At 37.1% G+C, this 14,265-nt stretch overlaps 1 protein-coding gene across 3 annotated transcripts; it reads left to right on the top strand.

Annotated features, from left to right (window-relative positions):
• The first annotated feature begins 227 nt into the window (after window positions 1–227).
• Ttc14 (tetratricopeptide repeat domain 14) lies at window positions 228–13,712 on the top strand. Of its 3 annotated transcripts, XM_048347059.1 has the most exons (12): window positions 229–512; window positions 1,187–1,311; window positions 1,402–1,601; window positions 3,382–3,466; window positions 3,606–3,735; window positions 4,538–4,693; window positions 5,294–5,365; window positions 5,790–5,909; window positions 6,008–6,130; window positions 10,142–10,259; window positions 11,114–11,223; window positions 12,491–13,712. In XM_048347059.1, the coding sequence occupies exons 1-12, from the start codon at window positions 352–354 to the stop codon at window positions 13,413–13,415; spliced, it is 2,325 nt and encodes a 774-aa protein (XP_048203016.1). In that variant the 5' UTR covers window positions 229–351; the 3' UTR covers window positions 13,416–13,712. The 3 variants fall into 3 exon arrangements, 2 of the variants coding, with proteins under 2 accessions (XP_048203016.1, XP_048203017.1); XR_007211063.1 differs by lacking the exon at window positions 12,491–13,712 and having other exon boundaries at window positions 228–512; window positions 10,142–10,736; window positions 11,114–11,170; XM_048347060.1 differs by lacking the exons at window positions 229–512; window positions 1,402–1,601 and having other exon boundaries at window positions 1,194–1,311.
• The last annotated feature ends 553 nt before the right edge of the window (window positions 13,713–14,265 follow it).

The raw sequence follows: 14,265 nt of genomic DNA, 5'->3' as shown, positions 1-14,265 counted from the left end.
TCAATATTATTTTCCCTAGACTGGACCTGAGCTATTCTGAAGTACTGAACATACTTTTTAGTCTCTGAAAAGTGAGCTTAAAAGTGAGCTTAACCTTCCCACCGCGACCTCGAAGGCCCAGTGCGGCCGGGGCGGAGAACGCGCTCGGAACACCCCTTCCGGCTGCCGTGGTCTCGTGGAATATCGCGAGACCAACGTGGAGCTTCGCGCCGCGCTGGCGCCCGCTCCGGAGCACTTCCGGGGGACGACAGTGGAAAGCGACGGGGTTTTGCGCTTCCTCAGCCCGTCCCGCCGCGGCTGGACCCGCACGAGTAGGAGCGCGAAACGGGGCCCTGCCTCCTGCCGGCCGTCATGGACCGCGACCTTCTGCGCCAGTCGCTGAACTGTCACGGGCCGTCCTTGCTCTCCTTGCTTCGGAGCGAGCAGCAAGACAACCCGCATTTCCGGAGCTTCTTGGGGTCGGCGGCGGAGCCAGCCCGGGGCCCGCCGCCCACGCCGCACTTCCCGGGCAGGTGAGGGGCCAGCCGCTGCGGACGGACGGGCCGGGGGCCGGGGTCCCGGGCAAGTGAGGGGCCAGCCGCTGCGGACGGACGGGCCGGGGGCCGGGGTCCCGGGCAAGTGAGGGGCCAGCCGCTGCGGACGGACGGGCTGGGGGCCGGGGTCCCGGGCAAGTGAGGGGCTAGCCGCTGCGGACGGACGGGCTGGGGGCTGGGGTCCCGGGCAAGTGAGGGCTGGAGCCTCTGCGGGCGGGCGGGGCACCGTGAGGGCTCAGCCGTTGCAGGTGTGGGTGTGCCTGGTAGTGCTGTCCCAACCTTGTGGCACTGCCATGACCGAGATGAGGTTCCTGAGTATAATCCTTCACTATGTAAAGCTGGAGACCACTGTCTAAGGTTTCCCAGCCTCCATCTCTAGGTTGGCAGATGGGGGAATGCCCGATTGAAAACTTCTCACATGGGGGTAATGATGGAAGGGGTGACATTGGACAAGATGCATTGCACTCATAAACTGACGTGTCGAACTGTAAAAACTACTTCAAGATAATACAAATTTTAATTTTTAAAAAAAAACACACCTTTCTCTAACCTTGAGCTTGAAAGGGATTGGGTCACAAATAGAAAATTGCACCTAAAAGAACATTGTAGGTTTTTTTAAAAATCAACTTTCACAAATTTTGTTTCTTTTTAAGAAAAGAGAAGAGAGTTGACAACATTGAAATACAGAAGTTCATCTCCAAAAAGGCAGATTTGCTTTTTGCACTTTCTTGGAAATCAGATGCACCAATTATTTCTGAAGCTAATGAAGACAGTGAAGGTGAGTTTTGTCTTGGATGTGTTTAGATTGGCCATTTGATTTAATGGGATGGTTCAAAACAACCATTAGTGATTTTATTTATTTTTTTAGCTCATTATGCAGTAATGCCACCTTTAGAGCAATTTATGGAGATACCTAGTGTGGACCGGAGAGAGCTGTTTTTCCGAGATATTGAACGTGGTGATATAGTGATTGGAAGAATTAGTTCCATTCGGGAATTTGGATTTTTCATGGTGCTAATCTGTTTAGGAAGTGGCATCATGAGAGACATATCCCACTTAGAAATCACAGTAAGTTATTCACTTTTTATGTCATGGGGATTACTGTTTTAATAGTCATCTCATGCAAAAAAACTAAGTGTTTGCATTCAATTGTGCTGAGATGCTTGGGGAATTAAATTAATATTAAAGAAAAATAGGTTTCCTCTTGTAAAAATATTACAGTTTCTTCCTCTATTTCTATTTCTTTTTTTGAGGGGAAGTTTGCACTCTGGTTACACTAGAAGTTTATGTTTTTACATGCTCAAAGGTTTATTTTGTGGTTGATCAGATATTCTGGACTTAAACCTTCTAGTTGAGCATGTTTTTTAAAAAAAATGTATTTGTCAAAGTGATGTATGAGGGGTTATAGTTTCATAAGTAAGGCAGCGAGTACATTTCTTATCAAACTTGTTACCTTTTCCCTCATTTTTCTCCCCCCTCCCCATTTCACCCCCCCCCAAGATGTACAGTTGGTTTACAGCATATAGTTTTGTAAGTATTGTTGAACATATTCTTAACTCATATTTGGCATTAGATACTTGAATGAGATAATTTTGAAAAATATTCTCATTTTTATATTTACAATAACTAAACATACAAGATTTGCCCATTATAATTTATTTTGCCTCAGATAAATAGTCCTGAATTTGAAATAGTATATCACTTTAAAATACTTGGTATTTGCTGCCTGTCCAAGCAGATTAAAGGAAGTAAAATAGAACTTTGTAAAACTCTCATTTCATTATTTCATTGGGATCCCTATGCTTTTGTAGACAAATTTGAGACTTAATTTTAACAAATATAAAAAATTTTAATCTATGTTTGGTTCCTAAGCTAATGGAGATTTTAAGGTTTTTGTTTGTTTTTGTGGGTTGGGGGCCTTAGTACTGTTCCTGAGCTTTTTTTTTTGCTCAAGACTGGTGCTGTAAAACTTTGAGCCACAGCTCTACTTCTGGTTTTCTGGTGGTTAATTGGAGATAAGTCTCACAGATTTTCCTGCCCTCGCTGGCTTTGAACCACAATCCTCAGATCTCAGTCTGCTAAATAGCTAGGATTACAGACATGAACCACTAGCTCCCAGCTAAAATTTCAGTTTTTGTAACGCAGAAATTGTGCCTAAAATTCTTAAATTGAGATTTTAGTTTGAGTTACTTTTGTATTGGCAAGTGAATGAATAAAGAAAATACAGCTTATGTTATACATATAACAATGAACTCGAGCCATGAAAAAGGAAAAAGAAATCCTATCATTTATGACAAAATAGGTGAAACTGCAGAATCTTATGTTAAATGAACTAAGCCAGATACAGAAAGACGAAAGTGACATATTCTTATTCATCTGAGAGATCTAGAAAGTTTATTTCAAAGAACAGGAAAATAGCAGGTGGTGGAGGCTGGTAAGGTTTGTGACAAAGGAGAGTTGGATAACAGGTACCATGCAGTTAAATAGGAATAGTAAGTTCTAGTATTCTACTACACAGCAGAAAAACTGTAGCTTACAACAACCTATTAGATATTTTGTTAAGAACTGTAAGAGAATTCAGACTGTAATCCAAAGAAGTGAGTTGGAATGCTAGTTATCCTGATTTGATAATTGCTTGTGTACATACATTGAGTTTTCACACTATACCCTATACAGATAGTTATTATGTGTCTGTTAAAAAGAAACGAAATTAAGCTTTAGGATAATGGTTACTACTTAATGCTCATGCTCATTATTAACTGTTCATACTGAACAATTAGGATAAAAGAAGTTACTCCTCTTGCCAGACAGTGAAGTATGTGGTATATTCAAATACTTCTCATTGCAGGCTCTTTGTCCATTAAGAGATGTGCCTTCTCACAGTAACCATGGAGATCCTTTATCATACTACCAAACCGGCGACATCATTCGAGGTGATCATTTTTACCATACTAATTAAAAACTCAAAAGTTGTTAAATTTTTTATTATAAAAGTGTAGTTTAATGAGAGTGGTGTTTGGAAAATTTTTGTTGTTTTCCTATCAGCTTAACTCTCCTTCCTGTTTTTTTAAGCTGGAATCAAGGATATTGATAGATACCATGAAAAGCTTGCAGTGTCCCTATACAGTTCATCTCTTCCACCACACCTGTCAAGTATTAAGCTTGGTGTAATTACTTCTGAAGAGCTTCCTTTATACTACAGGTATTTATCCTTCACACATTTCTGGGATTCAAATAGCAAATTATGTTTAGACTCTGATAATAAGGTGGAATTTTAATTTCCTTTTTTGTATAATCTGTTTTTATTTTTTGTGTTTATGCTGGTCCTGGGGTTTTAAACTCCAGGCCTGTGGTACATCCCTAAACTTTTTTGCTCTACCACTTGAGCTACAGCTCCACTTCCAGCTTTTTGGTGGTTAATCAGAGATAACTGTCCACATGAGGGAGAAGCAAGGGAAAAGTGAAGAAAGGGATGATACTGTCTAAAGGAAATATATTTATTACCTGACATATGAAATAAAACAGTAACTCCACTGTACAACACCTAAATAACAACATTGTATTTTTATTGGTAGGAGAAAAAACAATTTCATAGGCTCTCTTGCTTGGGCTAGCTTTGAACCTTGTGTGATCTTCAGATCTCAGTCTCCTCAGTAGCTAGGGTTATAGGTGTGAGCTACCTACTCTTTGATGTGTTTTTGCATTTTAACTCTGGTTTCTATGCCTAGACACATGGCTCAGCAGTATTGTAGCCAGCCTGGCAAACTCAAAGCCTTTAGTTCAACCCTAGTACCACCAAAAAAGAAATTTCCCAAACACAGTAGAAAGAACTGTATTATTAATATAGTGTGGCACTATTATGTGTTACACCTTTGTGTACAAAAATGGTATTGGTATCAAAACTAATACAATAATGTTATTTCCCTAGTAGAAATGTGCCAATTGTTTTAGTCATTCTTTTATTTTATGTTTGTGTGTGTGTGTATGTGTGTATTTTCCCCAAGGAGGAGTATTGAACTAAACACCAATTCTTTGGAATCATATGAAAATATCATGCAGAGCTCCCTTGGATTTGTTAATCCAGGAGTAGTTGAATTCCTCCTAGAGAAACTAGGAATTGATGAATCTAATCCACCATCTTTAATGAGAGGCCTACAGAGGTATAGTACATCAGTATTATTGTCTTATGTAGAAAATAATACTTGATCATAGCAACAAAAATATACCAAAGATTGAGTGAATTAGGTGGTGCCATCTGGACTGGATGCTTGACAATGATTAGATGTGATTTAATAGAAAGGTATAAAAATTTTGTGTAACAATTGTATGTTTCGGGGACCAGTGGCTCACACCTATAATCTTAGCTATTCAGGAATCTGAGATCTGGGGATCACAGTTCGAAGTTAGCCTACTCAGATATACCCAAGAGACTCTTACCTGCAGTTAACCATCAAAAAGCCAGAAATGAAGCTGTGGCTCAAGTGGTAGAACACTGGCCTTGAGCAATAAAAAAGATCAAGGATAGCACGTAGGCCCTGAGTTAAAGCCCAAGATTAGCACACACATGGAAAAATTGTGTGGGTTTACCTAATAAAAATATCATTTACTAATAACAACTGAGATTTGAAGGATTTTACTATGTAAAAGGAACACAGATTTCTTCTTAGGATTCACTCTTTCATTGTATAGTGCCATCTGTAAGAATGAAGAATAGTTATTTTAATCGTACTTACAGAGTGACTTTTTATTTTCTTTAATAGCCAGAGTTTCTGTGAAGATGATTATGCTTCTGCATTAAGAAAGAAACAGTCTTCATCTTGGGCTTTGAAATGGTATGAAGATTGTTTTGTCTCAACAATTGCATTACCTGGTCTAAAATTTAGGGTAAACCAAGCACTCATATCATCACTAGAATTTGTACAAGTATATTAAAGCTTTTGACAAAATAAAGCTTTCCTTAGGCATTGCATTGGTCTTACGTTGTAAACATAATTTTTTCCAGCATTTTCAGTTGTTTTTCAAAAAGAATTAGTATGATGATACCTGTTCATAAAAATGAACATCTTGAAAGTTTTTGTTTTTTTTAAAAAGATGTTTTTAAAACAAGTATTTGCCAAGCTTGAAGACATTGGCTTATGAAAAAAATCATCCACACACTTAAGTGGACATGTTAAATTGCAACCACTTGTACAAACTTTTGAGTTCAGAAAAACTTACTCTAATATTTTGTTGAGCTATTTTGTGAAATATTTTTAGTGTGAAGACTGGAGTTGATTACTTTAAGGTTGGACGCCATGTGGATGCAATGAATGAATACAATAAAGCTCTAGAAATAGACAAGCAAAATGTGGAAGCTTTGGTAGCTCGTGGAGCATTGTAAGTAAACTGGATTTTAATGTGTATAATATACCTAAAAAAGACTTAAAATTAAGCTCACAAGATTAAGTTCCTCTAATTTTACTTAATGTCTCTAGATATGCCACAAAAGGAAGTCTGAACAAAGCAATAGAAGATTTTGAGCTTGCATTAGAAAGCTGTCCGACTCACAGGAATGCAAGAAAATACCTCTGCCAGACACTTGTGGAAAGAGGAGGGCAGTAAGTATTGAGTTTGTTTCATAGTAGAAGTCTAATGTTAAACCAACTTCTATGAAATCTTGAACTGTATATAAGGAAAAATACATTTCGAGTAAGCATTGTTAGCTCTGACAATTCACTCTTTGCTTCAATTCTGGACAGCACTTCTTTTAAGAGGCAACATAAAGGCATATTAATAAAGATCTTGAGGGAACATAACCATTTGAAAACTGGATTGATCAGCCTTAGATAGGTCATTTTTACTATAAGCGCTAATTAAGGAGTATAGCCTGAATTTGTTATATCTTTGAGGATCAGCAATATTGTAGATGGCTTTCTAAAGCAAATAAATATTGGTTAAAGTTTTCAAGGAGTTTCTCCAATAGCATGATCAGGCTGTTGGCCTCCATTAACCATTTCCACACTGGTAGTTGGGACTTAACTGCCCTGAGCATCTCTTCTGTGTTAACATCACTGAACTTTATGAACTTGATTCAGGTTCTGCTTTAGTTCCTTCTTCTTTTTCTAAAGCTTGTTAGGAATGGTACAGAGCCCTGGTGAGAAATCTCTAGGCCATCTGCAGTAAACCTAACAAGCTGTTCTTAAAATCTCATCCTGTGCAAGCTCTCTTGAGTTGTGAGTGCATCCATTTTCTGTCTTTATGAGATTATCATTGGCTCAAATTCTACTTTTGGGACCACCAATGGGTCAGTTGCTGTAGGCTACAAGTTAGATGGATAATACTGAAAAACACCTTTGCATGTTGGAAATTTGACATTTCCTTTAATGCTTTGTAGTCCTTGACAGTCCTTGGGAACTAAGGGACATTCCAATGACAGAATCAAAGGCAAAGAGTTTTTCTCATTTATGGTTGAGTTGGGCATATTTTATGGATACCTGTCCAATACCAGTTTATAGGTATTCGCCATTTTCAGTATCCTCTACACTTCTGCCAAATTTGATTCTTTGGGGATATTCACCTTTGAAGACTACTGTAGTTGGTCTGTTTTGTTTTGGATTTTTCCTAATCATCTGTACATAAAGCCAAAGCTTCCTTTTCTTAATTTTTCCTTCTGAAAGAAATTAAAGTATTCAGAGTTGAAAGGTGTTCAAATCTTCCTCTAGTGTTGATGTACCTCTCTGATCCATAACAATAGTGAACTCTTTTTACTGTGCATATCCCAGAAAGGTTCTTTCTGATTTTTTTCAGTAATAAACAATATAAGCAAACTTATAAAATATGAGCATTGGAATCAGCCTTCAAATAAAGGTTTTTCTGCAGAAATATATGCACATTAGGTTAATTTCAGAAACAACTATGTTCTCACTAGTCTGACAGTAGGTAACACTATTGTAGAAGAAAACGTCCCGAATTGTGTCTTTGGTAATGTTCCTAAGGTGGTGGCTAATCCTGGCCATGCTTATCTGCTTCAAATATACATCCACTTTCATGTGCAAAGGACTGTTGATTCTTCCATTGACTGGATTTCCAATCTGTTCATGTTTTGGTGGGGAATGGGTTGTCTTTTTTTTTTTTTTTTTTTTTTTTTTGGTGAGAGAAGCAGTACTGCAGTTTAAATTTGGGGCTTTGCACTTGCTTGTCAGGTGCTCTGGCCACACACTCTTGCCCTTTTTGTATTTTTGCTTTTGTGTTTTCCTGGCAAAGTCTTCCTTTTTACCTATATCGCCTGCCTATATCTCCTGAGTAACTGAGATTCTTGGGCTTTCTTCAAGTGGGTCTGTTGCAAGTTCAAGAAAACACTTAGACTATATTAATATGTTTCAAAAGCAGAGTCACAAGCTGGCCAACCCCATGAACTGAAATAAAAAACAAGTAATACAAAGGTTTCGCACAATGAATATGAACCCTGCAGTTGGCTGAAAGTGTACCATGAGCTTTGGATTGTGTAATGTAACTTCTGTGTTGGAAGACTGCAGTTTCCTTTTCCATTCTTGTAGAGTTGGCAGCAGGCATGCAGTTTTCTGACACTTGAAGCCAAATAGAGAACATAAATTGTTTGTTGTCTCCCTGGAAGAACCAAGTACATCATTTCATTTCTTACATTAGTTCATCCCAGTGTAGTCCTCTCTTAAATAAACATTTTCCTTCATCATTGGGGAAAACTCTCCAGTATCCTGAGTTATATGCCTGTTTAGCTGCTGCAAATATTTGGCTCCTTAGAATTTTTCTTAGAGTACAATGAATGTAGAGAAACTGGTTGACACAAACTACTAGCATCCACACCTGTTAACCCAGGAGAGCTATGTGAGTTCAATGATAGTTCTGGTTCTGACTGAAATAGCTGCTCCTTCTCCTTCCCTGGTTGAGTGGGTTCTACTATGTCCCTGCTACAGTGGCCTTTCCCTGAGACCAGCAAGGTTGAGCAGAAGAGGGTGAGCCTGAAACCCCACCAGTTTTTGTTTGTTTGTTTTTGTTTTGGCCAGTCCTGGGCCTTGGACTCAGGGCCTGACAACTGTCCCTGGCTTCTTTTTGCTCAAGGCTAGTACTCTGCCACTTGAGCCACAGCGCCACTTCTGGCCATTTTCTGTATATGTGGTGCTGAGGAATCGAACCCAGGGCTTCATGTATAGGACGCAAGCACTCTTGCCACTAGGCCATATTCCCCAGCCCCAAAACCCCACCAGTTTTAACCTAAACCCTGATAATATTTTCTAAATACAGTCCCTTTTAAATTTTCAGGACTTTTTTTTCTTACCTTATTGATGAGTCTTTAGGACGAGATAATATTGATGTCTTAAGTTCATTGCTCTGAATATTCTCATTATGTAGAAATACAAATGTAAAAGTATAAGAAAAGTATTTCTTTTAGGAAAATATACTAAGTTTTCATTCTAATAGGAGGAAGTTAATTTCTAATCCATCTCACCATTCTAGTAGTATATGAATTGAGTGTTCTGTAGCTCATTAACAGTTTGGTGTTATATTCAGCTTCTATTTTGCCCAGTAGAACTCAAAAATTTATAGTAAATTTTAGAGTAAGTAAGGAAACATACTTACTGATATGCTGGCATAACAGCTGGCAACGTAGTTGTATCATAAATATTTAATGATGTAGTTTGGTCCCATTTATAGGGTACTTATTTTATTAAAGGCAGTTCATTTCTGATAACATCTGCTATTTTTAAAAAATAGATTTGTCATGTATCTATTTGATGACTGCCTGATCATTCCAGCGTGACTGCTCATAAATTCTAAATTAAATGAAATTCTTTATACTACATGTCTTTAATTCTTGTGAACTTTTAACTAATGGCTAGAGCAGCGTTGTATTTTCTCACTAAGTACTGAGGGTCCTACTGAGGTATGATCCTGTTATTGTATTGTTCTGTTAACTGAGTAGTTACCAGTTATCCAAGCCACAAGTACTTTCTTTGACTTGTCCCTTACTCCTTATGTCCAGTTCACTTACACAGAAATGATAGCCATTGTTTGTTTTGCAGTAATTACATGTTCCTTTTATAAACTAAAACATTTTGAAAAGTCCTTTCACTTCTCCATATCCATACCTTTTAATTCTGGTTTTGTTCTGATGAGGTAGATTTGTCCTTTCTAAAAACCTTTGCAGTGGTTATTCTTTCTAAAAATAAAGTGTGTGTGTGTGTGTGTGTGTGTGTGTGTGTGTGTGTGTGTTTTCCCAAAGAACTTTATCTGGATTTTCTGGGGAAAAGAATTCTGAAGAAAGGAAAAAAATATAAACCACAAAGGAAAACTATTAAATATAATTGTATGCTAAATATCAAAATCATACAGATTTTTTAAACACCAGTTTATTGTGTTTTCCTGCATTTCTACAAAAACAAGCAAATAATACTTAGTTAACTTGTAATGGCTTTTCGTTAGTTAAGTGGTCTCTTTACCAAATACCAGTAAGAGGCACATGATTTTTGTATTCATTTTGATTTTAAAAATTGCTTTTCTCTAGTAAGTTTTTTCATATTAACCTCTGACCTATATGTGTACTTGGATACTTTCGATTTTACAGAAATACTAAGTCTTCCTTTCAAATATAGGCTAGAAGAAGAAGAAAAGTTTTTAAATGCTGAAACTTACTATAAGAAAGCTTTGGCTTTGGACGAGACTTTTAAAGATGCAGAGGATGCTTTGCAGAAACTCCATAAATATATGCAGGTGATTCTTTATTTCCTCTTATTTAGTGATATTAGTGATATTTAAAATTAATTCAAGATACAATTTTCCTCTAGAAAAAAAATTGTAGGTTATCTTAATGAAGCATTAGTATTAGCTTTTCCTAATGAGTTTGACATTGTTCCATAGTGCCTCTTTTTTTATTTATACTAAAAGACAACTCTTATTGCCTAAATTTGGCATGTGTTTTTGAGAATTGTTCTTTGTAGTGAGATTATGTGGTGGTCATAAAATTATTGTTGATACTGTAATTGAGGTGATTGTAGAAACCTTTTGAAACTCCATTTTATCTGCCTTTTCCTGTAATACTGATGATGATGTTTTCTCATGCATTTTCTTCTGAATTGGACCATTGCTGCTGTGTCTGTGACATCTGATGCTGCTCATCCCCATCCACAAACTGGAAAATGATTTCTTATGTAATCATGCGTCCAACTGGGCTGTGCTATTTTTTAAATGGTTTGTATTTGAACATGGTGCTTTCCCCCTTGATTCACCTCTATGGAATGTCCTTATTTGAATTTTACTTGTAAAATTGTGTCCCTTTTTGCACTCTGGGTCATTGGTACCACTGCAATGGCTTCCCCTCTTTTCATGGGATACCAACTGCAATATGGTCCTCAATATTGTTCTGGCCATTCCAATGATTAATGCCAAACATCTGTATGACTAATCTTTTTATGTTTAAAAAAAAACACCTTGCTCAATACTGGCTCTATGGTGATTTCATTATACTAAATTGAATTTCTGGTTGGGGGATGGTCTTTTAAATACTGTGGTTTGTATATTCTGCTATTTTTAACGTGTGGTTTTTTCCGATATCTGGGTTCTAAAAGAAATCTTTGGAATTAAGAGAAAAACAAGCTGAAAAGGAAGAAAAGCAGAAAACAAAGAAAATAGAAACAAGTGCAGAAAAGTTGCGTAAGCTCTTAAAAGAGGAAAAAAGGTAAACTATAATATGCATTACTTTTTTAACTTAAAGCAACTACTGATTTGAATCCAAAATGCCATATGGAGGTAAAGTATACTTCAAAAGTATTTCAAGTGATAATTAAGAATTCTTAATAAGCTAGGCACTGGTGGCCCATGTCTATAATCCTAGCTACACAAGAAACTGAGAACTAGACAATGGTGCAAGTGGTAAATTGTCAGCTATGAGCAAGAAAGCTGAGCAAGTATGTAAGGAAGGCCCTGAGTTCAAACCCCTGTTCTGGCACCAGAAAAGAATTCTTATTAAATCTGTATGTTTTCTATCAAGGAAATTAAACTTAGTGGAATCTAAGGTTAGAATTCTAATACTTATATATGTTTATATATATAATTTGTATAAAATGTGATAATTTACATAATTTGTGTATAAATTATATATAATTAAAACACAGAATGAGTCATTTTAATTATCTGTATGGTAGGGAGAAGTGTTTTAGAACCAGAGCAATGATTGTCAATTGCCAGTGGGTTTTGTTGCCAAGAAAATATTTGGTAGTGTCAGGAGATTTTTGGTTTTCATAACTGGTGAGTTGCGCTAGCATAGTGTAGAGAGGGTCAGGGCCACTGTTAAACATCCTATAGTGGATAACACAGCCAAATGTCAGTAGTACTGAAACAGGAAACCTACGAAATTAGAGTAGGCATGTGCAAACATGTTTTCTCCTTGGTTCTTCAGGAGAAAATTAAGTTGGAAGGCTCACTGTGTCTTCCAGAAATTATAGTCACATGGCTCAACTGGTAGAGAACCTGCCCAGCGATCACAAGGCCCTAAGTTCAAATCCTAGCACTATGGAAAAGAAAGAGAAAAGAAATTATGGACTTTCTTATTGAATACCAACTATTTCCACCAAAATTTTTCCTAAAAGTCACAAATTATGGTACAATTGGACCTTGCAGTTACTGAGATTCTGAGCTATAGCTTATAGGAAATCTTTAAAAGAAAATAAGATGAAAATATTTATGGGGGCTGGGAATATGGCCTAGTAGTAGAGTACTTGCCTCACATACATGAAGCCCTGGATTCGATTCCTCTGTACCACATATATAGAAAAAGCCAGAAGTGATGCTGTGGCTCAAGGGGTATAGTGATAGTCTTGAGCAAAAAGAAGCCAGGAACAGTGCTCAGGCTCTGAGTTCAAGCCCCGGGACTGGCAAAAAGAAATTATAGATAATTTACTAACATTTTTGTTTAGTATATCTGATGATTTCATTGCTTTTTTCAGGCTAAAGAAGAAAAGAAGAAAATCATCTTCCTCTTCAAGTGTTTCTTCTGATGATGAGTCAGTTTCTTCTTCCTCATCCTCTTCCTCTTCCTCTTCTGATCACAAAAGGCAAAAGAAACATAAAAGGACCCGGTCAGAGTCTTCTCGAAGTTCCAAAAGGCACTCATCGAGGGCATCCTCAAGTCACATAGAACAGAGTAGGAAAGAGGAGTGCTACCCAGTTCCAGCAAATACTTCAGCATCTTTTCTTAACCAGAAACAAGAAGTGGAAAAACTACTGGAAAAGCAAGAGAGGTTACAGTACCAAAAGCTACAGTTAAAAGAGAAAGATAGATGCCCTCTTTCCTCATCTTCAGTTGAAATAACCGATGATTACGGAGGTAGGTCTGAAGATCCAAGACATGTTTACAATAGCTATAAAACCCAGGCAGGAAGTAGCAAAACAGAAAAGCCATATAAATCAGAAAGACATTTTTCCAATAGAAGAAATTCCTCAGATTCCTTCTGTAGAAATTCAGAGGACAAAATAAGAATGTACAGTTACAGGAGATGTGAAAAGGACACAGAGGGAAGAAAAGAGCACTACAGAAGGTGGGAACCGGGTTCCACACGGCATTCTACATCACCAGCAAGTTCAGAGTATTCTTGGAAGTCACTTGAAAGACATAAAAAGTACACTTTTCCTGGATCCCGTGATTTCAGTAGACAGGAACAAAGATACCGACTAAATACAAATCAAGAAGACTATGACAGAGAGGACAATTCTGAGGAGGAAAATAAAACAGAGATTCCAGAAAAAGATGGACTAAATAGCACAGAGCAATCAGAAAGTAGAGTCAAAAAGAATTTACCTCAAAATTTACTCAATATATTTAACCAGATAGCTGAATTTGAGAAAGAAAAAGGAAATAAGCCAAAAAATTAATATGCCAAGAAAATTTGCACCATTACACTAACAATAAGGTTGGAATGTTTTAGTCCTAACAGTATGATGCAGAAATATTTGTAGAGATTTTCTCAGATTATGTCATAGCTTGAGTTTCCATTTTCAGCCTTTCACAGGAATGTTTATGTACAATATATTTCTTACTCAGATGGTATAAACTTCTTTACCTAAGGGTAAATACCTGAAAGCATTGTTTCTTCATTGTTATGATGTGTGAGAATCCCTGGGTCCACCTAATCTTACTTGAGAGAAAATTAAATTTGTGCATTGGACATCTGTATTGTTTCCATCAAAAATTTTTACTCCCCTTTTTTGTCAAAAGCCCTGAACATTTTACTTTCCTTGAATATTTACTATATTTCATATCTATTGCTTCCACTTTTTGGATAACTTTATTTTAAAATGTTAATTACAATTAATTTGTCTCTAAAGCCTGCTTTAATTAAAGTAGTTGGTAAACAGCTACTGGCTTATGCCCAACTTAACAAATACTTGAGGAATGAGACTAATGAAGTTTATTTGGGAGTTAGCATTATGGATATAACATTTTTTTAACTATAAATATTGATAGACCCTTTTGTACTATGTCCTAGTTAAGAATAGAGTAGAAAATCCTTACAGGAAAATAACAGTGGCAGAGAATTACCTTTAAGTCTAGTTTTCTTCTGGGGAAAGAAATTAACAGTGTCAATATTGCAAATGTTCGATGGGAAATCTGTAGGCATATTCTTGAATATTCTGGGCTGGCTTGCATTACTTCTCTTCCTTGTCACTGCCTTTTCCTTACTACCACCCTTTCAGTTCTCAATAAATGACTATACTGACTTGT

Source organism: Perognathus longimembris, chromosome 5 (genome assembly GCF_023159225.1).
Source record: "Perognathus longimembris pacificus isolate PPM17 chromosome 5, ASM2315922v1, whole genome shotgun sequence".
Classification (NCBI taxonomy): domain Eukaryota; kingdom Metazoa; phylum Chordata; class Mammalia; order Rodentia; family Heteromyidae; genus Perognathus; species Perognathus longimembris.
This window is presented reverse-complemented; position numbering and strand designations above follow the sequence as displayed.